At 39.3% G+C, this 25310-nt stretch overlaps 2 protein-coding genes across 2 annotated transcripts; both read right to left on the reverse strand.

The window, feature by feature from the left end:
* Positions 1 to 5424: 5424 nt before the first annotated feature.
* Positions 5425 to 14428, reverse strand: LOC135696853 (CLIP domain-containing serine protease B8-like). Its single transcript, XM_065216389.1, has 5 exons — positions 13913 to 14428; positions 13520 to 13843; positions 13340 to 13454; positions 5829 to 6127; positions 5425 to 5763 (listed from the first exon to the last, which is right to left on the reverse strand). Exons 1-5 carry the CDS (start codon positions 13995 to 13997, stop codon positions 5432 to 5434), a joined length of 1155 nt encoding a protein of 384 aa, XP_065072461.1. The 5' UTR covers positions 13998 to 14428; the 3' UTR covers positions 5425 to 5431.
* Positions 14429 to 24427: 9999 nt separating this feature from the next.
* Positions 24428 to 25049, reverse strand: LOC135717558 (histone H2A). The gene has a single exon (XM_065239695.1). The coding sequence runs from the start codon at positions 25038 to 25040 to the stop codon at positions 24666 to 24668; it is 375 nt and encodes a 124-aa protein (XP_065095767.1). The 5' UTR covers positions 25041 to 25049; the 3' UTR covers positions 24428 to 24665.
* Positions 25050 to 25310: the final 261 nt, after the last annotated feature.

A 25310-nucleotide genomic window follows, 5' to 3' on the forward strand; every position in this document is an offset into this window, starting at 1 on the left:
CCCACGGTCTTCTGCTCAGTAAGCAAAAACGTTTGCCACTAGGCAGACGAGCACCTTTTTAATCACCGAGTTGCTGTTATTACCATGTAGTCATATTAACAAATAAAACGATTGACGAATCTTGAATGTGGATGGGCCTGAGATTAGACTCATGATGTTCTGCTCAGTAAGCAAAAACGGTTGCTCTAAGGCCACCGAGCCCCTCATATCACATAATGCCGTTGCTCAAATTTGTGTATCCATTCAAACCCGGAACCAACGACAACAACGAGTTTCGCAAAATACACGATACACAAGCGATTTTACCATAAATCTCTTTGATATGTAAGGACCTGGGACAGCGTTTTTCTGCTCAGTAAGCAGGCCACTGTAACCGACGATCTTTCAAATCCGAAAACTAAAAACTACGAAAAAGTACTTAGGCCTTCATTAAGTTCCACTTTCACGCGACGTTCAATGACAGGGTCCTATCCAGGATTACATCTGAAAAATCCAAATCTGGCCAACGCCCACCTAAACCTGTTCTAATCCACCTGAAATGACTAACGAATGGAAGACTTTGACTACCCAGCCATGCAATAGTCTCATTCCGTGCCATATGGCAACTTGATGATTCTATTACGCTCATCTTTTGGCACCACCCAGGGGAGACTTGGTCCTGTATCCAATGCTTAACTTATCTCCATTCCACTCAGCTACTCGCAATTTCTTGTGATATAGTGGGCGGAATATTATTATATGAGACAATTCAATGCAGACGTCTTTCCAAATTTGGCAGATCGACAGGTAACCACGATAGTTACCACGATAGTTGCTATTCAACAACTCGACAACGTCCCATCGTCAACGCCTGCTATGAGAATTTCCCATTGCAGACGTCAACGAAATGACGTCATCGAGCTATCGATCAACTACCCTGGTTATCGCCTGGTACCTTATAGCACGATGCTAGGAGGCGAACCGGAAGAATCGATGAGCTACCTCTCCCCCCAGCACCCAAAGAAATCTTTCCGTTGGAGAAGAACTCGAAAAAATGTTGAGTTCCATGAATTAGATCCACTGTGTTGGGTTCGAAAAAGGTTGGATCAGCTAATTGGATACCATCAGGTATGCTCCAGTTGTTGATGGCGATGGTTGAAGTAGGAAGATTGACAGTCACCCTTGGTAGTAGAAGAAATTCCATACTACGTGTGAATTCCGATGTTCTAGATTTGATGGATGCCTTATCCTTGTACTTGACTTGCGAGTTGGCCTGACCTATGCCAAGAACTGTTACATCCGAACGACTCCGTTTGACTTTCAACCGTTGGCATAGGCGTTCAGTCATGAAATTACATTCGGATCCTGAATCCAACAGAGTCCTTGCTGGATATGTACCTCCTTCGTTATCCTCCACTAAGACGACTGCTGTTGCGAGAAGTACTGATGATGTGCGATGCGATGCTACATTTGATGAAACGGTTCCTGATGTCGAAGCGCCTTCTGTCCTAGCACTTGATTCCGTATCTTTGCCAGATATTAGAATTGCGTTCAGTAGACCCCTTGATCTCTGAATCCTTGCCCTTATCCTTATCAGGGCGAAAACAAACCATACTGTGGTGTTAACCCTTACAATGTCGACAAACAAATCTTGAAGCGCATTCTGCAGCTTGATGACCTCGTTTCAGGCAATTCCGACACAGGGATTGATTCCGAATCAATTTGTCGCGGGCCGAAATCGACATCCGTTGAAACGATGAGCACTGATGGAGTAAGTGTGCTTCGGAACAAGCTACACATCGTCCCCTTGACGATTGTACAGCGGGATGACTTGTACGAGAGACCATTGGTACTGGCTTCCCTTTGATTGTTTGCGAATGTGTAACCTTGGATTCCATCACCTTCCCTGGTAACGAGCTGAGAACCTTTACTCGCCTTTGAAGGAACTCCATTAGGTCCTTAACCTTATCCTGCTCCTTTTCTGCAGAACATTCCTCCCAGGCTCTACGTGTAGATGGGTCTAATCGTGAACACAAGATGTCCACCAACAAAAGGTCCTTGTAATCTGCTGCATTGACCAGCTGATTCAGCGTTTGGATGATCCTTGCAAATCCCTCCAGTAAGGATTGCAATTCGGTGGCAGATTCTCTCGAAAGACTAGGTAGATTGAAGAGAGCATGAGCCTGTCGGCGTTTTAGAAGTTTGCTATCGTTGTACCGCTTCACCAAGGTATCCCAAGCAATTTGATAGTTTGCCTTGGTGATAGCTAACGAATCTATTAATGCCTTGGCCACTCCTGCAAGGCATCCCTTGAGGTAATGAAACTTTTCAACCTCTGGAAGATCACTCTTCCAATGGATTAACGACGAATAAAGATCACGGAAACTCATCCACTCATCGATATTCTCGATATATATTGTCGAACGTCTGTAATTGTATTTGTGGTAGCCGCACATGTTCGATCGTAGGTTGTTGCGATGAATCAAGTCCACGAGCCGATGCGTTCATCGAGGGTTCCTCCATCTCCTTCAGTTTGTCCAAGAATGCCGACTTAGCCTCAAAGTAGCGTATGCTGAATTCAGAACGTTGTGTTATATACGTATCTGTATCATCGGTGAAATCGTCATGCATCTCGATATCTGTAATAGTTTCATTGACCTTCTCCCACATGTCTTCCAGTTTCTCCAACCGGACGGTAACCTGCCTGACCGTTGTAGATTCACCAAGTATTTTTGCAAATTCGCAGTATTAGTATTTTCCAGCGTACGTATCGTAGCTGGCTTCTTCATAGGCATGTTGTTGGTAGTACTCAGTCGTCAGTAGCATTAAGAGATAAATACAGGTGCCAGAATCGTTATAGATTCTGGCTTCGGCCAGACATACACTGTAGAGCTATTACTAACCTTAGGGAAAATAAAACGATGCACCCCTACAGGTATGTTCTGTCTTTGATGCCTTGGTTGGAAATTAACGAGATACCATCCAATAGAATTTGTCTTGCCAGAACCGATTGTTCGCAGAAGGATAATAATATATGTGTGTAGTATTTACGAGATAAGTCCGACTTCGACCGGACATATACTATTCTAAACTGACCTGGTAGAATCAGTATCGATTCAGTTCCAATAAGAGTGTTGTTGGTTAATCACAAGTTCACATCTGTTGCTCCTTAATAGTAAAACGTGACTGTGTAATCATTGAGCATCAACGAGCCCCTTGATCATACGTTCCACAAAACGATCACGCATACAGATTCATTCAATGTTCAATGGGTAGTGAAAAACAAACATTCAGTATCGATCGAGTCCTAACAACGGCTAGACATATACGGTGAAGCATGCATTTCACTGATCTTTAAATGTGCCTCCAATGAATGTGCTTCCAGTGACCGTGATTCCAGTGATCGTAGATTGTTTTTCCGAGTGTTGCAGAAGAAAATGAATGCAACGAATTGCATATACCGGTGCTTCTTCAGATCATTCGATGACCCAGTACATCGATGTATTCAATTGCGTAGCAATAGCACAACGGCGGCGATACGTTTGTAGGAGTGTGTGTGTCCTCAAGAGGATTTCTTGTAGTTTGTTATTGTTTTGAAGATCATGGAAATGAGAACAAACAAACTATTGTGTAGCAACCACTTGTTGACCCAGCAACGACTGAACATATATTATTTGTTTCCTTTAATTTACCTGGAAAACCAGGGCTAGTGTCTAGTTTAATGTAGGAAAGTCCAACGCTGAATGAATAATGCAGTTGATGAATGGATCGTCAATGGGTGAAACATTTCAGCGAACCACTTGCATGCAACGATATCACCGGAGCAATCATGGATGATCGAGAGCCGTGTGTTAAAGGTAAGGCGGTGTTAGAACTGTGTTTGATCCTAGATTCGACTGGACATATACGTGTAGATCTTTCTACTAACCTTCGAAACGGTGAAGTGGCTCCTTGCCCAGTGATGATGCCCAGTGGAATATTGTGACCGTGGTTTCATAGAAGACGGTGTTTCCAAATCGTAATGGCGTATTTTGCCGAATAATAGCCTATCGATGGCACTTCGAAGACAATGTCGATTGTTCCCGTTGGCTGGTAATTCACAATATTACGGCTCCATAGCCGATTGCACATAACAAACATTTATACGTATCGACATCGACTTCAATTACAACACTAAACTTGTTATAAGTGAAACGTGGATTTTCAAACATGTAAACTGCTTTTACATCGTTTATAACGATGTGTTCATTTCGACTTTTGAAGTAGTCGGAAGAATACTGATCGGTCATGCCCACTATTTTCAATCTTGGCACCGAAGTGGGAATAACAGCACCCATATTGCGTTCAATACAATTTTTCACATCACTAACATTTGCTCCTGTTGCACACTGAACAATAATAGAGCCATCTTTACCATTCCTAAAATTACTGATTTTGTGTGTTTTTGGATCCAACTGAGTTTTTAAAACCTTATGAATATCTTCGCAGGGTTGTCTGGACTCTTTCGGTTTAATCACAATGACTGGACGAGTCTTACGATTATCTGGTTTGTAACTTTTACTTTTACTGTTACTAGTAGTTTTACTTTGACTACCACGACTATGATTTTTTACAACATCCGCAAAACTTGCATTTTCCCGAAATACAACATCATCATCATGATCACTATTTTGTATTTTACGTTTTTTAGCGTCTGGTATTTTGGTCCGATTCTGATTGAATCGTCCTAAATGAACTGCGCTGATCATTCATTACAGCTAATTGGTTTTCCGCATCAAATTAAAAAAAATTACTTTTCATATTATCCAGTTTCTCACAAATTAAATTTAAATACCATTTCGTGTAAATTTAAGCGCAAAATTGCATAAATTAGCAATATTGTATGCAAGATTGTAAACGATTTCGCTGTTTATGCCAAGTATAGCTCAAAATTAAACGAAGAGAGATTTTACGCGATAGTTAAAATTCAGATTTTTTCTGTGCAGGATTTTCAGAGTTGGGAAGAAATGCTCTATTTATATCAACATGAATCTTCAGTACGATAATTCCTTAGCTAGAGAAATTTCTGGAGAGGATAGATAGATCCGCTACGGCAGTGTGAACATTGAACTGAAAGTGAAATTAAGCGAAGGGTCATTAATGTACCAATACTAAATAATCAAACGCACACTCGTTTACCTAGCTCATTGATAGTTGAGGGGATTTGAGGTGTCCTCAAATCCACAGGAAAAAAAAAGCGGTGGTTTGATTAGAGAAGGCGGTTTGATCGCTCAATTTCACTTTCCGTTCCATTTTCACACTGCCATACTCTAGTGGAACTATCAATCTGTCCTCTTCAGAATTTTCTCTAGCTAATAAATTAACGCACTTAAGCTACATGTTGATAGAAGCATGACATTTCCGCCCAACTCTACTTCTGATTTTTCTTTCAATAACACAAGACAATTTGTTGCTAAGCATGGCTCGTAACGTCTTTAATCCACGTTAGATGCTCCTTCACACTCGTGTACACCCCCGGAACACCCTCCTTACCGCAGTCTTTCACTCCAAAGCTGGCAATCCCCTTCAGCACCCATACCGCTTTGTTCCTATCGAAATGCATCAAGGGTGACCCGCTGTCCCCCGCGCAGGCATCCATCGCCTTCCGACCACCGGCACAAATCTGCGTACGCTGTAGTTCTACGTTCATCAATTTGTACACGTCCTTGCAAACCTCCCAGCCGACAAACGGTAGCCCTACCTTCATCTTGACTGGACTCCAACTAATCGATCCCATGTCGGAAACTGCAGCAGAAAATATTGAATTTGAGTAAAGCGACTCGTTTTTATTAAGCACGGTGACAACCTACAGAAATCAGTTTTTCCCCAGCCGGCAACGTTATACAGTCTACCTCGCCGATCACCGTGATCAGATCCTTCCACCGGAAGACAGATCGGAAGCAGAAAGTCGGAATAAGCCGGAACAGGATCGATCTGTATGATGCCAATGTCGTGGTTTCGGGAGGATGAACCGTATTTGTACTCGGGATGGGCCATCAGCTTGCGAGGTTTCATGTCCAGCTTTTCCTCGGAGCAATCCATGAACCCACCCTGGACCATGCAATCCGGGTCCTGGTAGACGTCGTACTCCCGCAGACGGACGTATTTTCTGAAATGGACATTGGTGTGATTAATACCGGTTTATGGTGGGGTATGCAAATGGATAATGCTTTGGTGCGCGAATGGTGAGTTTTTTTTTGTAATCAATGTGGAGTCGATGTTAATAAGAGTCCCGGGGTAACGCCAGAAATACCAAATCGAACTGTCAATCTGATTCCAAAACTTCCCACATTGATCGATACTTGACAGTATTTTACACTTTTTCTTGTTGTGATTCGAGAATTGCAATAATCACTTCGAGAATACTTTTGGTTTTAAGGTTGATTTTATTGAAACTCAATACGTCAGGTTATCTTACGAAGACATGGTACAATATCGATAGTTCATTATTTACATAGTTCATTTCTGCTTCACATTCTCACACTCCCTATCTCCCTATTGCCTATATATGAGATAGCACACATTCAAATACTACTAGCAAGTTTGTATGCAAGAGGCAAAGCTTCTAGCTGACCACTAAAGCTTCTCCATTCAATATTGCATACAATACCATATGCGAATAACAGTTACGGCTCGCATTTCTCATGTTTACACTGACAATTGTCATCCGATGTGTCAGTACCGATCTATCAGTTGAATGGTAAATTGTTATTGTTTACTCCACAAGACGATGGTGATAATATCACCGCAGTTTGTTTCTCAACACTTCCCCACAATTTTTACATTCAACAGCTCGAATAACCTTCGATGTGTATTTTTAGGTAACCCCATTGTGAATGCATCAGCTGGCTGATCTACGCTCTGGATAAATTGTAGCTTCAACTTTCCTTCCTTGATGAGTTCCCGGATGAAGAGATACTTGATGTCCAGGTGTTTCATTCGTTGATGTGATCTCGGCTCCTCTGCTATGTGGATGCATGGTATACTGTCTTCCATAATAATGAATGGTGTTATGACTACGTCCAATTAATTCAGAAGTTTTGTTATCCACATTCCTTCTTTCGTAGCAGCGCACAATGCTATTAATTCAGCTTCACTCGTTGATAAGCTTATTGTTGGTTGCCGTTTCGTTGACCACGAAACAAGATTGCCGTAGAGTTGAAATGCATAGCCAGATATTGATTTCCTGTCGTCTGGATCGTTCGCAAAATCCGCATCTCCAAATCCTACTAAGGCTGGTCTATTGGCTTGTTTAGAGTAAACTATTTTGGTGTTACTGGTTCCTCTCAAATACCGTAAGATGCGTTTTAGCCCTGTCCAATGCCAATCGGTTGCACAGTTGGTATATTTACTTAACGCATTCACTGCAGCGCATATATCCGGTCTGGATGTCAATGAGAGGTATTGTAGACATCCTACTAATTCTCTGTAGGGTTGATCAGTAAGTTTTCCTTCAGATTTCGACCATTTTGTATTAGTGTCCAATGGTGTCCCCACTGGTTTACACTCGGCCATTCCAAATCTTTCCAGGAGCCTTTCAACATACTGACTTTGTGAGATTTCAATGGTTTGATTGTCAAAATCTCGATTTATTTCCATTCCTAGGAAATGTTTTACCTCAGACAAATCTTTCATTTGGAATAACCTTCCAAGTTTTTCTTTGATCCACAATATATCATCTATATTTTTGGCAATTAAAAGAATGTCGTCTACATAGAGAATTAGGATGATTCCTTTGGACTTTGATTTGTAAATACAACAGTCATTTTTGAGTGGAACAAATTCTAGTTCTCTCATCGCATCATCGAAACGTTTGTTCCAAGATCTGCTTGCTTGTTTAAGTCCATACAAGCTTTTATGTAAACGAACAATTTGGCTTTGTCCGTTTTCTTTCGGTGGGAGTTTCATGGAGATTTCCTCTTCTAGATTCCCATTCAAAAATGCTGTTTTGACGTCCATTTGGTGTACAAGTAATTTGTGTTCGTTAGCCAGTGCAAGAGCTAAACGAACGCTTTCCAGTTTGGCAACAGGTGCGAATGTATCACTATAGTCAAATCCTGGTCGTTGTGAGCATCCCTTTGCCACTAACCGTGCTTTATACCGTCCATCTTCTTTCATTGAGAAAATCCATTTCGAATAAATTGGCTTGACTCCTTCTGGCACACAGTTTACCACTGTCCAAGTGTTATTATGATGCAATGCATCAAGCTCTTCTTGGAGTGCACGTTTCCACTCAGGCCAATCAAAAAGATTTTTCAGCTCTTCAATATTTTGCGGAATATCTTCGTTACGAATTATTGCCGTTTTCGCTGTGTACTCCGAATACCAACGTGGAGTTTTCCTATCCCTCTTGCTACGTCTCTTTCATCGACTTGACTTTCATAAGTACTTTCATAATCAGTTTCACCAACTGATTCTTCTGCTGAAACGTTATCTTCTTGATTTTCTTCAATCAGCGTACTGTCTTCATTCCTCTGCTCTTCGTCAGAAGTTGATACCTGATCTTCAATATCTTGTCTTTGATCTTCATAGTTCTCTTTTCTATGCAATTGTGTACAAAAAAACAAATCCTGTTGTTCTGATTCGATTTCATGAGAGAGTATCGTGGATTCATCGAATACAACGTTTCTACCTATTTCAATTGAACGTGTATCTGCATTCCACAATCTAAATCCATTGTTTGCGTAGCCCACAAAAATCAATAGTTTAGTTTTCGGATCTAGTTTATGACGTTTTTCCTTGGCGATTTGCTTGAAAGCTCTGCATCCGAAAATTCTCAAATGCTTCAAGTTTGGCTTCTTTTTAAACCACATTTCATATGGAGTTTTGTTTTCTTCTATCCCATTCGTAGGAGATCTGTTGATTAGGTATGTTGCTGTACATAATGCTTCACCCCACATTGCTTTAGGCAATTGACTATCGTAAAGCATTGCTCTTACCTTTTCCATCAACGATCTATTCATTCGTCCACTTACTCCATTTTGCTGTGGAGTGTATGGGACTGTGAACATCATTTGAATTCCGATTTTCTTACAATGATTTTGGAATTCAGTACTTGTGTATTCTCCGCCATTATCACATCTAAGCATAGAAATACGTGCTTGAAAATATGAAGATGCCATAGCTTCAAACTCCTTGAATCGTTCGAAGACTTCAGATTTGTGTTTCATGAGGTAGACCACGAGAAAATGAGTGTAGTCATCAATGAAGGTTACAAAGTAGCGGTAACCATCATACGTTTCCTCTTCCATACTTCCACAAACATCTGAGTGAATTAACTCCAATGGTCGTTTTGATCTTGGCAATTTCATATCCTGAAATTTGAAAGCGGATTGCTTTCCTGCCAGACAGCCCTTACAAATACTTGTTTGATTCCGTTCTCCATATGATAGATTGATACCCTCAACCATCCCTTTTGACATTAGTTTCTCCAAACCTGTAGCACTCAGGTGTCCCAGTCTCTTATGCCAAGTAGTAAGACTCACCTGTTTTCCAATCAGTGCAGAACATGTTACATTTTCTGAGGACTTTCCATCCCAAATACAATCAAGGTAGAACAAACCATCAATGAAACTTCCTGAAGCAATGACTTCATCTTCAGACTCAAAGATAACCTCTTTATTCGTAAAAGTGACCCTTTTCCCATGCTGGCTTGCCTTTCTAACCGAAAGAAGATTTTCTTCAAGTCCAGGAATGAAAAGAACATTGTACAATTCAAGACTCTTTATTGAATTTTTGCCAACAACGCTCTTCAATCTCAACTTACCCATCTTCGTTGCCCGAAGATTTTCACCTGTCTTGGCGGTTGAGACAATCACTGGCTCCTCCAAATCCTTTACTATCTTTCCTATACTATCTAGTTATAAAGAGGCACACAATCATACAAGTTTTGAGTTCATTCCTTTCGATTAAAAATATAGTTAAATCTTGATTTTATATAACTCCGAATGTTAGTTAGCTGTTCCGAGGCCAAGTAGAACCTCCACGAGGCGTCCCATCTTTCGTCTCATCATTAGTTCCACCATTGGTTGAGTCACAGCGTTGAACCTGACTGTTCGCCACGAAAAGGCTTGCCAATGCACATCAAAAATCGACTACATACATCCGAACATTTGTTTATCTCAAATCGAAGGAAGACATTCCACGCAACTACCATAAACCGGACTAGTTCATGTTGATCTTCGTCAAGCTTCATCTACAATTTGGACTTCTACATCAATACATGTCAGGCAGCCTTCAGATTCAATTGGCTAAACTTGGTGAGTTCGTTCCATTTTGTAAATTTTTATCTTTTCAAACCAGTAACTTTGGGAGATCACCTTTTTGTGGTGCGTTACTGGTGTAAGATCTACCACCGATCCCTAGTCGTGACAACTTCAAACTAGGGAATCAGCATTTTCCTGCAATTAAAGAGTCACATTTTAGTCCTTGTTACTTTTTATGTCTTGATAATAGTGACAAGACTAGGGTAGTGACCACCGCGCCGTTATGCATTTCTTTATTGTATATTTCAAATCAAAAATATTGTTAACGTTCATAGATTTCACATAATCCTTTTCCCTTTGTCCTTCTCCTTTTCCTATCCCTCTTCTCTCTTCAGAAAGCGAGTAATGGCGCTATAGCCATAAGTCATAAAAGGCTAGGACAAGAGTTAGTGCTCATGCCCCAACCGTCAGAAGAAAATCGAGCACCACTTAACCTTTCTAGCTTTAATGTTTTCAACGACCAACCAATCATATAATTACCAAAATCCGAACGTTCGGTACTAGATGTAAACGTTTCATCCATTTAATGGATTCTGAAGCATCGTGTTTAAATATTCGATTTAAATAGGCCCGATGATTTCTGATCATCTTGCCCCTTAAATGCTGCACAGTAGGCCTGGCCTTTTTGATATGTGCAACGCATCTTCGATGTGAAACATATATCAAATATATCATATTATATATCATTTTCCCGGATGCTTTTCAAGAACTGGCTGTGTTGGTGTTAGATAAGATAACTCCGAATGTTAGTTAGTCCGATGGATCGATTGAAAAATTGTTCTGGGTAAATGCTTCATTACTTTTTTTTTTCTTCAAACATAAGAATCATGACATTCAAAATCCGGTATCGTAAAAACCTGATGAAATTAAATTATAACATGATTATTCACAATTTTTGCCGCATTTCAAGATTTTTCGAAATTTTTAAATTTTTTTTTTTTTTTAATTTCTTATCTCGAAGAAATTTTGTGAGTCTCAGAATCTAGGTAAGTTTCCTAAGATTTTGAATTACGAATTTTATAGACCAGGAGATTCAAAACTTGTCCAAGCCTATACTGCCCTTAAAAGCATAACTGTCCCATAGGAAATCAAGCAAAGATGAGACAATTATAGGCAGTATAATATATCTATAACTTTTTTAAATCAATTAAACTTATTTTGAACTAAATTATATTGAAATTTTCATATCAGGCACATTTATTTTGTGGAGTTTTTTTTTTAACTTTTGATTAGGTCAAACATATTATAATTTTTAAAATTCTTATTTGTTTATAACATTAATATACTAGATTTATTATGAAATGACTTTCTAGGAAGGATCTTGAAATTTTATCTTAGTCTTATAATTAGGAAAATTGATCCAAATTCGCTGTCTTTTATTTACATTTGTATTCGAAGATTTTATACTTACAATCTGTATCAGAGATATCCTTTTAATTAGTTACAAAATCTTAAAAACATATGGGTTTGGAATCCCAAAACTATTTTTATTTTAACACTAGCTGAGTGTGCCCGGTCTTGCTCGGGATTCAATATTAGCTTGAGTTTATGCGCCGATTTAAAAAAAAGCATGCTATATTGTACGTTATTGGTGGATTTGTTAGTTATTTTGACGCTTTCGTATAATGCCTGACATTTAACATTTTTTCCAATAGTTTTTTGTTGGAAATCAACCATCGATGCGTAGGAATATTTCTGATCGAATGGTGATAAAATTAATGAAATTGGTCCAGGGGCAGCTGAGTTATTAACGTTCAAAATCTTTCATACTTTCGTTACATGTTCGATTTTCGGTTTTCACAAAGTGTACCCCCATATAGATATCACAGACGTAGTCTTACGTCAAAAAACTGTGCATCTTGAACATTTTCCTACGTCTTAAATGTATTAAATTTATTCTGTGTGCACTTTACCTTGAAGCAGTCAGAATTTTATAAAATTATTAAATTCAAACTCCTAGAATGTAATTCTGGTTCCTATGCCTGAGATGTGACTGATGGTGAAATATTCAAAATCTAAAAAAAAAGCTAGTTACAAAATTAATGAAATTACCTAACTCTGAGAATTTTCTTAAGTTTGAGATGCTTACATTTACAAGTTCCGGACTGGGATTTCATTACAAAAACCATGAACAAACGATCATTGAAAATTTAGTCGATTGCCGAATTAATGTATAGACCCAAATTAGGGACACTTAAGCCGACATTACATACATTTCCCCTATAATCAAATTTATTGTGTCACGATTAAAATATGCCATGCAAAAAAAATGTACCCAATATAAGTTGCCTTGACGTAATTTGAATGAGTTTTTATTTAACCGTAGTTTTGAAAAATTAAAAAAAGTGCAGCGGCCCCCTTAGGCCTCCTTCAGAAAAATTTTCTAACTACGCCAATGGAGACACCGTAGTTAAATGACGAAAGCTGACTACTTAAGTTACAATTTGCATTTGGTGTAAATTACAAATCGCTTAATGGGTGTTTATACAGAAATCAGTCAGCACTAACCTAACTTTAGTAATCTTTCCATTTCTTGATGTTTCATTAAAAAACGCAAAATTCTTTTATATATTTCTGTCTCCATTCTGGCCACTGAACGTCCAACTATGCTTGAACAATTGTAATCAAAACATGCCTCTGTGGGTTATTCCAATTGATAGCATTGAAATATGAGACCTATGCAGATGTACCGTATGAGTAATTTTGTTTGTTCCATCATACAAATTTCATAAAACTTGCAAAGAGAACACAGAGGAGTGCCTATCCACTATCAGAGTAAGTATGTCCTTTGAGAGGTCACATAGCAAATACGGACAGTATCCCAATGCGGTCATTGCGTAAAATATCATCTACATCCAACTGCCATAGTGGACAAAAGACATGTGGCCACCGCCTAGCCTAGGCCTATACCAAACGCCATTTGATACAGTTCAAACAAACATTTCGTTGTTGGTATCATTTCTGAAACTGCTGGATCTTGAACTGCATGCAATATATAAAGGCAAACAATCTCCAGCATACACTAGGTATAATTCACTGATAGTAAGTATACTTACAGTTGATCCTGTTTTGATTCACCGGTCTTCTGCACAATGCAATGAGCTGCCGTCAGAACAAATCTCCTACCAATGAGAACGCCTCCACAATGATAATACAGGGATCTCGTTTTTCCTAAAAAAAAAAACACAGTTGTCAATGACCACCATGTGTGCAACACACTTCTAATCAAAACTCACTCTGTTGCTTCAACAGCATTGCCATCCAAGGAAACTCATCGATATCAGCTATTGTACCACCACGAATACGGAAGCTGTACGCCGCTTGACCACACACCGCAGCATCTTCGTAGTCTCCCAACTGGTATCGATCGCTGTCCGGACAGCAAACCTCCGATCCATCGTACCTTCCGCACTGCAACCGCTGGATGAAATCTTCCCGCTCGATCAAATTCAACGCACTGTCATTCACAATCTTCTGATAGGCCACACATTTCCTGTCTGCCGTGCAATGTCCCGCCTTCAACTGTCCGGGTATGTCACAGCTAATACGTTCCAACGAATCTACAAAACGATACAAACTATGTCCATTCAGCTTCTGGCAGCCCGAACAACTCCCGATCAATCACAAACCTTTATTCAGCACCCTTGAATCAACACTAACTAACAGCAGCATCATTATCAACGTCAGCAGCGGCAAGGTCTCTGGCACGATCATGTTAACGACTTCTGATTGACTGGTTTGCTTCTTGACCCTTGAGTACACGCAGCGTTGTGGTCGTGGTCGTCGTCACCGTTATAGCTGTAGAAATAACACTGCTGCTGTTGATGGCAAAATTTTGCGACTGCGCGGGTTTGTTCGTTGGGCGCGTATGCGAATGCTTTCATCGTGCGCTCTTCTAATGACGAAGATGCGATGTTTTTTTTTATATGTTGTTATCGATCGCAGCATCCTGATGGGGAACGATCTGCTGAGATTATTATTCCCAAACCACTTCAATTCTCGTGCCGAAAATACTATCAGCAGCAGCAACACGTGCTGCCTCCCAGCCGTGGGAAACTATCCAATACTGGAAAATGTGAATGACTGAGGTAGGTACCTACTGCTGCTTCTTGCAAACTACTCAACCAGCTGGCGTCATACGATAGGATGACTGGACAAGGCAGGACAAACGTTCCTGATGGTATACGGGAGGGGTTTGTTTTTGTTCGTAGAGCAATTCCACGCCAACTGAGAAATCGATTTTATTTGTCCCTCTCAGAATTCCATGAAGCTTCGCATAATTGTTGACCAGGGGCAATGAACCAAGTTTGTGGCGGAATACTGCCATTTTGAATAACGCTTAATTTTTAAAAATGGCGTATTCGATAATTTTCAATAAATCATAGCATGAAAACGTCTGATCTAATCGAATTGCCCTTTGTGACAAAACTGCAGGAAACTTAAATGCCTTTTCATAAAAAATACACACTGAAATTTTTTAGAAATTTTTATTAAGTAAAAGTATTTCAATTGCAGAAGAACATTTTTTCTAATATTGCATTTTCTACGATTTTGGTCAATTTTAAAGTGTTATTGAAGGTTTCAAAAGTTCATTTTTATTATTTTTGACGAAAATTTTTAAAGTATTTTTTCAGTGTGTATTTTTCTGAAAATCCAATCCAGTTACCTACAACTTTGTCCTAAACACTACGAAAAAGTCATGTAAATTTCCATGCCCTGAGACCGACACATGCCATTGGCCTAAATGACATAAGAATTAGTTGAAAGAAACGGGAAATTCAATTCAATCAAGCGTACTTTTCGTCGAGTTGCGTATGCTTCAGTTTAGGAACACTTAATTTTATATGACATGTTTGTTTACGTTCCATAATTTACGTCAAAGATGGATTACGTCTCGTGTAAAAATAGTTATTTCTAAGTGTGTAGATGTCATTTAAAATAGATTAGTCATTTTCATGCTATGATTTATTGAAAAATAACGAATACGCCATTTTGCAAAATTAGGCATGAGTAAAAATGTCCGAATTTTCGCTGAAACTTGGTTCATTGCCCCTAGAGAAAAATTATGCAAAGTTCCCTGGAATTCTTAAACGTAAAATCTAAAATTTATTAATTTTTTTGCTATTTGACCTGGAACTGCTCAGTAGTATTTACGTCTACGCCTTTGATGAGTGATTACGCCGCAGATTGGACTTGATCGTCTGCGGGTCGTTCCGCGAATTTCATCAAGCTGAGTAGGTATGTTTGTGTCGTTGCGGTGAATCGTTACAGCGGGTTTCCCGGATAATTTAAAGAAGGCATTTCCGGTAGTTTACTGGCAGGATTTGCTTGAATTATATGTCGCTATTGGCAATAAACGGCTAAAGGCGAGTAGACATATTCGTTGAAACTGGTCTTAGAAAAGTAAGTGTTGCATTACGGGTATGCTTTGTGCAAGGTAGTCTGCATTGAAGTTGGGATTCCCAGTGATTTGGTGCGACCCAGTTTACAGCTGGTTAACAACTCTGGAATTCCGGTCAAAACTGGTTGGGCGGTGGTTGTGTAAATGATCGCATTATGTTGCAATGTTGTTTTCGACTAGGCACAGCGTTTAAAAAACATAAATCAGCAATGTTCAATCTTTTGAAATTGTCGAACCTCTTAACGGAATCCCTTTATGAAGAGCTTTGAGTGTGTTGGTTTATTTCCTTTAAATTCCGCTATAATTGCTTATCTTTTGACAGATACGCGTATTTCGTCTACTCCTTGCAGACTTCATCTGTGCCAAGTACTCAACACCACTAAATCAGCAATGTTGTATACAGGATTCTAAAAAACTCCGATTTATATGCAAATTATAGCTTATCACGAGGGGAGATTTCGAGTTGGTTGAAATTCAGAACTGTTTACTGAGAATGAACTATGAGTGATGGCAGCAATGCGAAACAATCAATTTTTCCAGTTTACAATCGGGGTGGTGGAATCACCGGAATGTGGGAGCGACCCCGGCATCCATACTTCTCACGCCAAAGTCACGAGTTCAAATCTCACTCCCGGACAAGTCACGATTAACCTAACTAAAATCCTGAACTTAATAATCGGCAATCTCCATACAAAGAAGTAGCCAAAGAGTGCAGTTTCGAACCCCTTCGGATACGGTTGTGTTTTAAATGTGCTCTCTGTTTTGTGCGTGCGTTCGCTTTCATAGTTTTCGGCTGAATTTGTCGGATTAGCGCTGGCACTCTGCCTCCCGGACGGCTGATATTGGTGATGATGGCTTGTGATATTGGTGCCTCGGATTTTAGGTGATATTGATCTTGAAAGATGCACATCATCAGATGGTTTCAATAAGATATTTAATGCTCTCCAAAGTATTCTGTAGCTAAGATTTTGAAGATCTACAGGCTAAATAAAGTCTTAAATAATGTCTTGAGAGTTTGAAAGGGTTCTTGAAGTTCAAGGCAGCCATATTTCAACATGCACATCATCGAATGGTTTCAAAAAGATATTAAATTTGCTCCAAACAATTATCAGGTTAAAATCTCGAAGTTTTACAGGATCAATGAAGTCTTTTCAAATTCCTGAAATTTTTTATCTGTGGTTATGAGTTGTCGACGACTACTTTGCACCAAACTAGAACAAAAAACAATTTTTAATATTTTCGCCAGGAACAGCGCAATTGAATTTGGATTATGATTCACAAAATTTTACTTGAAAAAATGCAACCGAATTCGGATCACAAGAAGCGAAGTCAAATTTTACTTATAAAATCGCAATCGAATTTGGATTGAAGAAGCGAAGTCAAATTTTACTTGGAAAAGCGCAATCGCATGGGATCCAAAAAATCTGTGATGATATAATGTATAATATGTGTTAATAGCTTATGAATTAAATCCGTTAACTGACAGAACCCCAAGGGTACAAAGAGTGTGGCGATGCTGTCATACGCATGCTGCAATTAAAATTTTGAAAATGGAAGAAATTAACTCAGCGATTAATGCTCTCAGCAGGCATGGAAAATCATCAACGATAAGGTGATCCAAGAGACGTTTCTCAGTGATACTGACAGCTAGAAATCTAGAGTGTGACAGTGATATCAACAATCAATACGAAACTAACGATTTTAAATTGGCTCACCACTTTAGTAGCCTATTGGTCCCAAGCAAACGATTAACGTACCCTATTCTAGTTGAAATTCTATTACTACACTATGTTTGTTTTGATTCGCTATGAAAGTTTGACAGATAACATCAGGGGTGTGTGGATTCATGCAGAACATGCAGGGGTGAGTGAAATAGCTTGGGACTGCTTGGGACCGTTGTTCTGGTACTGAGTGAGCCAAAAATAATAATGATTTTCTTCGGGACCCAGTGGTCTTAGAGTTACCTCTATGGTGATATGGTGTTAATGGTGCTGAAAAAAAAACCAAAGAAAAAAGTTAGAGGCAAATGAATGTAAATGAATGCACGAAATGAATGCAAATAATTTACCATGCCTGGCTCTCAGTGCTTAAGGGGGGAAATACAAGTAACACGTCAAAAACTCGACGATTTTCGGAATTTTTTTGTGAGCAAATGAAACAACGCAAACGTTTGCTTAAATCTTCCTCTAAATTTGAGATTTTTTTCATAGAACTGGCAGCTTATTCTCATATGAATGTCTGCTTTGTTTATGTTTAAATTCAGCACCATTAACACCATATCATTGTCACACTCTAGATTTCTAGCTGTCAGTTTCACTGAGAAACGTCTCTTGGATCACCTTATCGTTATTATCTTTTATTTTCAATGATTGACTTTAGTGGGTAAATAGGCAACAGGTTTGCTTTGTTTCAGTTCAACGTGTTTGTTTTTGACGTTGGATAACGTCTTTCGGCAACATACGGGGGTACAAAATTGAAAACAGTCATTTTGGATGAGTTACGAAAAATTAAAAGATTTTGAACGATAATAACTCAACCATCTCTCGATAGATTTACGAGATAATGGCATCAATCGATTGGAAATATTTCTAGCAATTTACTGAATGTTTCAAAACTATTGATTTCATTCTGTAAACTATTGAAAAATTGTTAAAAGTAAACCATTGTCTAAAGATGGTGAAAATCGATTGATTTTTTTATATTCTTATACTTTCTCCAACTGAGACATCAGATGCGAGTATCTGACACCTCTGATATTTTCTGTTCTACTATATAAGCGTCCAACAAGGTCGCCCGTTCCATCATTGTCTATCCGATCGTCGACCCAGCAGCAGAGCAGCAGAGCAGCGGAAGCAGAGCAACGGCAGCAGAGCAGCGGCAGCAGAGCCTGGGGGCGAAAGGGCAACTACGCCGAGTGCGTTGGTGCCAGTGCTCCGGTATACTGGGCCGCCGTCATGGAATGCCCAGCTGCTGCAGTTCTCAGTCGGTCGTATTCACCGTATGCTCCGCAAGGGCAACTACGCCGAGCGCGTTGGAAAAATGGCCCTTTTCAGGGCCACAACATTATCAAGAAAGAGTTTAACGATTAATTTTCTAATGCCTTTCCGACACTTTTTTCATGACTTTCATCGGCCTCCTGATATTCATGTGATTTTGTGGTGGGATTTTTAGCTATGTGAAATTCACATGGTTTTGATCCATTAGATACCTATGTGGTAAATTTTTTGAGTGTGCTTCGGCAATCAAAATAAAGTTTGCACGATGGAAGCGCACATCGTAAATTTCGTTCATTTTAGTAATAATTAAATTGCCCCTCTCCCCCTACCCTCTGGCAGTACATGAAAAGCCTTTTTGTGAGGGGAATTTTCCAAAAGGATGCCGATTAAAATAATGGGTACCATTTTCTGAGGATGAGATGAGAACGATTCGTCATCCATATGAAGCGTGTCACGATCATTCCCAAGGTATTTTGTGTTCACCTACTAACCAGGCTCGGTTTTATTGTTCTATGAGCCCACAGTATAGGCGTAATAATAATCTAGAAGTATCGCTTCAATACGATTAACCGGTTGACTAAGCAAAGAAGACCGGAAGTCCCAACGGTAACGGTAAATGTTGAGCAATGAAGGAACAATACGCACACCACGATCATTTCTGAAATCTCAACCGTAATTTGCTAATGAATTTCATTCCGCTGCATCAATGTAGGCCATAAGTCCAGGGCCACCGCAGCTCTGCAAGGTAGGGGAAATGGATCTAAGATTGGGCCCATCGCTAAAAATCTGCTATTTACCAATCTTATCTATATGAACGTGTCGTTGGGACGGTACTGATGGATATTTTAGGGCGCTATTGAAAATTTAGTCGTTAGTTTAATTTTAGATATGGATGGAATGATATTTATTTATTTATTTATTTATTTCATCAACCGATGTAGACTAGTACAAATACATATACAAATTTGTTTTTCTTAAGAATATTAAAAAATATATTGTCAGCTATTATATTTTTACTTCCTACGAGTTATGATTCCGTATGGAGTTAAAATATTGTTTTAGTTTATGCCGAGACATTGAAAAGTCAATGGTTTCGCAGTATTGATTGTAAGACGCCATCATGCGATTTAATGGCCCAAATTTTGCATAATTTGTGCGATGATGGGTTACGGCAAATAAATTTCGATTTCTGAGTTGTCGAGTAGGTACATAAAAATTTAATTTTGATAAAAGTTCTGCTGAGTTAATGCGCTGCGAAACGATATCGTTTACAAACGAAACCATTGCATATTCACGACGCTCTTTTAATGTTTGTATGTTTATAAGCATGCAGCGTGCTTCATATGATGGAAGAGGAAATGATGTCCAACCTAATTTACGAAGGGCATATAATAGAAATTGCTTTTGTACTGATTCTAATCTTTCTTCGTGCGTGATTGAAAATGGAGACCATACAATGCTGCAATATTCCAGTATTGACCTCACATAGGCAATATATAGTGTTTTAATTGTGTATGGGTCCTGAAAGTTATAGCAAAAGCGCTTGATAAAGCCTAGCATGTTATTTGCCCTGTGAATAATTGTATTGTAATGGTCTATGAAAGTTAGTTTGGAGTCTAAGATAATCCCTAAATCCCTGACTCTTTCACATTTTTCTACATTCTGATTTCCTAATGCAATTGAAATGTTTGATGGTGTTCTTTTTCTGCTAAATGATATTAAGTTGCATTTTTTTACATTCAGTTCTAATAGGCTTTTTTTACACCATGTGTAGAATATGTGTATTTCACTCTGGAATATATTGATGTCTTCATCATTTTTTATTTCCAAAAAGAGCTTCATGTCGTCGGCATAGATTAGCAATTTTATTTTTTTGAGAATGAAGGAAATGTCGTTTACGTACAGAATAAAAAGAAGAGGTCCCAGATGAGAGCCTTGCGGGACTCCTGAGGTGACTTGAATTGGGGTCGATTTCTTTCCGTTGAATTTAATTATTTGTTGGCGGTTAGTTAAATATGATTCAAGCCATTTCAGGAGTCCTGGCTCAATTCCAATTTTTTTCAATTTGAAAAGAAGCATTGGTATGTCAATTCGGTCAAATGCCTTGCTAAAGTCTGTATAGAGAGCTTCTACGTGGTTTCCATTATCCATTGCATTTAATGAATAGTCTATAAATTCAAGTAAATTTGTCGAGGTCGAACGTCCTTTAAAGAAGCCGTGTTGCATGTCAGTAATTCTATTTTTGGTTTGAAGAAATAATTTTTCATTTACAATTGCCTCGAAAAGCTTTGGAATGCAAGAGATAATGGCTATTCCACGATAATTACGTACGTCAGATTTTCGGCCAGATTTAAAAATAGGTACTAAAAATGAGCTTTTCCATATTTTAGGGAAGGTTCCGGATTCCAGTGACATATTAAAAAGCCAAAACAATGGAGCAGTGAGTTCCATTGCTAGACTTTTTAAAAATACTGGAGGAATTCCGTCAGGTCCAGGACCTTTTGAGGCGTCTAAATTCTTTAAAGCCTGCAAAATATCCTGCACTTGAAGTTGATTGACGCCAATGTCCCTTGAAAATTCTGGATGAAATGCAAAATAATCGCGGTCGCGATCTTCATCGGAAAATGTCGTATAGATTTCTTGAAAAAAAATTGCAAAAAGCTTACAATTTTTTTCCGAGCTATCCCCGACACGTTCGTCAAGATGCATTATTGATGGAAAATTGTCAGATTTTAATTTGGTTTTTACGTAATTAAAGAAGTTCTTTGGGCAGGACTTTATTTCAAGTTCAGTTTTTGAATTAAATTCTTCAAATGCATTACTGATGGCTAAATCTAGTTGATCGCATAAGTCCAGATAGATAGCCAAATTTTCACTATTATTGTGTTTTTTGTAATGTTTATGTGCTTTCTGTTTTCGATTTTTTAAGTTTTTTATTTGTCTGTTATACCAGACTGGATTTTTTGTGCTTCTGTAGCGTCTTTTTTTCTTCAAAGGTATTTCTTCCAAAATTATTCCTGATAAAATTTGGTAGAAGATGTCTACAGCAGTTTCGACATTTCCTTCATTCCTTAGAATTATTTGCCAATTGACGCTGTTTAATTTATGTTTGATTTTTTCGTAGTCTGCTAATTTGTATTCAAAGACTTCCTCGTATTCGCAGTCGTTGGGTCTTTGGTATTCGTGTACAAATAAAGAATATTCAATTGCTGTGTGAAACGCTTCGTTTTTCCACAATGGGTTTAATGATTCGGTCACACAGAAATCTTCATAAATATTCGTTAGTAAAAAGTCCAAATAGCAATTTTGTTGATTTTTGATGTGGTTAATTTGGTTCAGTCCTAAATTAGCAGTTTTGTCAAAAATGAACTGCAATGTTTCATTATCCCCAACGACTGGGAGTAAGATACATTCATTTTCAGAGTCCAGAATGAAGTCAGCATGGCGTTGATTAAAGTCTCCATAGATGTGAACTTTAACCTCAGGAGGAAGCTCAGATAGAATTTGTTCAGCACTTTGGAAGAAGGCTTCATAAGTGCTTTTATGAGCATGGTCTGGTGGAAAATACACTGAGGCGAACACGTGCGTTTCACCGGCAATGTGTGATTTCACCCAAATATGCTCAAATTCTGTAAATTTTGGTGTAAAGATAATTTCTGAGTTAAAATTGGCCGAAAGAGCTATAAGGACTCCACCGCCTGACTTCTTCTGAGTTGCATGAAAATTTCTGTCGTCTCTGAATACATTAAAAGCATTTCCAAAGATTTCTTCACTTTTCACGCTTTCGTCCCAGCTTGTTTCAGTTGCCAGAATGACCGAGAAGGATGAGCATAATAAATTTTGATAGATTTCCTTCATTTTAGCTGGGCTTTTCATGCGATTGAAATTTTGACAGTAAATCAAAATTTCAGTCGCATTCTGTTTATGTGAAGAGATTTTTGGAAGTACGTCGGTTGATAAAATATTTTCATTGGTATTATTATTTACCTCTTTCTCGTCGAAAGGAGTCATTGCTTCCGAAAATTCGGGTTGTGAAATTTGTCGGCGCTTTCCCTTATACGCTGCAGGTGTTGGATCCTCTGGTTGTTAAGATGACGCCGATAGGATTCCAAATCGTCAGATGCCGCCTGTTTTGGTACACCATGTTCTTCATGCACCTCGAAAAAGATTTTCCTAAGTTCCTCCGCTGAGGTCGGTAGTCCTTCGGATGCCAAATTAATTTTGATGCTAGTAGTGGTCATTCCTTCATGGCAAAACGATGGCTCCTTGTCATGCATATATGCCAAATAAAGGCGAACGATGTACATTATTTTTGTGTCCCGTAGTCGTGCTTTCAGGAAACGCCCGTCCCCATCAGCTGATTGCTGCGTCAAGCTTACGATGGGTGGGCGCATAGGGTCGAGTGACCATCCAGATGTTTGATTTGATGTATTTGTATTTGATTGCAATGATGACGGCGTTTCAGTCTTGTTGTTGTGTTGTACCTGCTTTTCTGTCCGGTATTGGTTGATGGTTTCACCCTTCCTGAAGTTGATGAATTTTGGGACCGAGAGGGCTGCAATTGGGTGGTCGGTGGTCAATGGCGGACCAGCAAATTGTACTTTCGCTGTGGCCAGTAGTTGCTTGTCCGATCCCTTGGCGCGGCTGTATTCATTTCCTTGGATGATGTTTTTGGTACTGCTGGTGTGGATTTGTTGTTGTTTTCGTCGTTTTCTGCTGCGTTTGGATTTTTCAGCAGCTTTTTCCTGCAACCTGCGAGTCCGTTGTTTTGCGTCAAATTTAGACCAGTCCTGCTTCCAGTGCCATTTGTTGCCTAAAAACCGCCATCCAGGAGATGAATGGTCAGTTTTTGGAGATATTGTATTTTTGTGTACTGGAGGACTTTCAGCTAACTCTTCCTCCAAGGTCTTCTGATGAGGTTCTGCAGCATTTATCTGAAGACTAGAAACAACCCCAGATACAAATTTCACTTCCTCAAGAATTTCCAGAAGTTTCGGCTCTGGATGATGATGATGAGGTGATGATTCGGCCCCTTTTATTGAAAGTGCCATGTCATTAGATAAGCTTGATAGCCGTTCGTCAAGTAATTTTGTAATTTTTTGTGACATCAACGAATTTGATTCGTTGATGCCGGTTATTGTCGCGTGCGCTTGTGAATCACACGTTTTCATATGCTGGCCGACCGCGCTGCACATGTTATTATTGTTTTTATTTATTACTGCCAACGTTTCTTTTACGTCATTTAGCAGGTGCTCAATGCTGTCGAATAATTCTGATACTAAGCAGAATTTTTTTAGGTCAGCAGCAATGCGGTGGTTCGCGTCCGTTTGAGAGTGGATTGCTTCCACAAGTTGCTCCTGTTGATGAAGCAGCTTCCTCACGTCGGCTTCCTTCCGTAAAATGTGCTGGCAGTCAGCACACATAGGCACCATGAATGCCGTGATGAAATGCTCCCGTTGTCGCTGTACTCCGACACAGGCAGCATGGTATTTTTTGTTGCAAAATTCGCACTTCCATAGAAAGCGGTCGTCGTTGATGCTGCATGATATTACACCGCACGGCATAACTGCTTATGTTTTAAATATTCGACGCGATACTATAAGGTACAAATGGCCAGCGAGACCCACACGCGTCGTTGTCGAAGTGTAAAAAAAAAATATATATATATATACAAATTACTTGCGGACCAAAATGCAAATGCGTCCGCGCCCGAAGACAGCTCGTGGCGAAAAAACACTGCACTGGTTAATTTCTTGGAATTCAAGACACGCCTACACTAATCAACCATCATCGAACTTACTCGATGAGGATATCAATTAACTAGGGAGAGCATGACAGAAAGATTCAACCATGTTTTTAATGGATTCATTTTATCACTCCTTGCGCACCACGAAGGAAACTGTTTTGAAAACGAAACTCTTTACCATCAAATTGGTCGTCCTGAAAAGGACGGATTTTGTTAAAGGGTGGGAACTTCGATCGAATTTAGGCCTTCTTTTCGGTCTTCTTGGGCAACAGGACGGCCTGGATGTTTGGCAGGACACCACCCTGAGCGATGGTCACTCCGGAAAGAAGTTTGTTCAGCTCTTCGTCGTTGCGGATGGCCAACTGCAGGTGACGTGGGATAATTCGGGTTTTCTTGTTGTCACGAGCGGCATTTCCTGCCAACTCGAGAACTTCAGCGGCCAGATACTCCATCACGGCAGCCAGGTAGACGGGAGCACCGGCTCCAACACGCTCGGCATAGTTGCCCTTTCGGAGTAGACGGTGAATACGACCGACTGGAAACTGCAATCCAGCGCGGCTCGAACGGGACTTTGCCTTTCCCTTGACTTTGCCTCCTTTTCCACGTCCAGACATACTGCGAACGACACGAACAGTTCGATGCTGAAACTGTAATGATGACATTTCGTTTTTTTTTTTTTTTTTTTTGACAGTTAAATGATCTTTATTTCTTGTGTTTGTGTGGTTTACATGTATGAATTTTTCAAGTGACACAGATGCGTCTTTTCAACTTTAGTACAGTGAGATTTTAATTATTATTTACAGTTCCTAGTCCTATCAGGTCTATTTTAAAGTATGACCACCTTGGTGGGATTGGTTTGATTTGAATTGGAAAAAGGAGACTAC

Source organism: Ochlerotatus camptorhynchus, unplaced genomic scaffold, assembly GCF_037179485.1.
Source record: "Ochlerotatus camptorhynchus isolate MF236.1 unplaced genomic scaffold, CSIRO-AGI_Acam_v1.1 ptg000062l, whole genome shotgun sequence".
NCBI classification, from domain to species: domain Eukaryota; kingdom Metazoa; phylum Arthropoda; class Insecta; order Diptera; family Culicidae; genus Ochlerotatus; species Ochlerotatus camptorhynchus.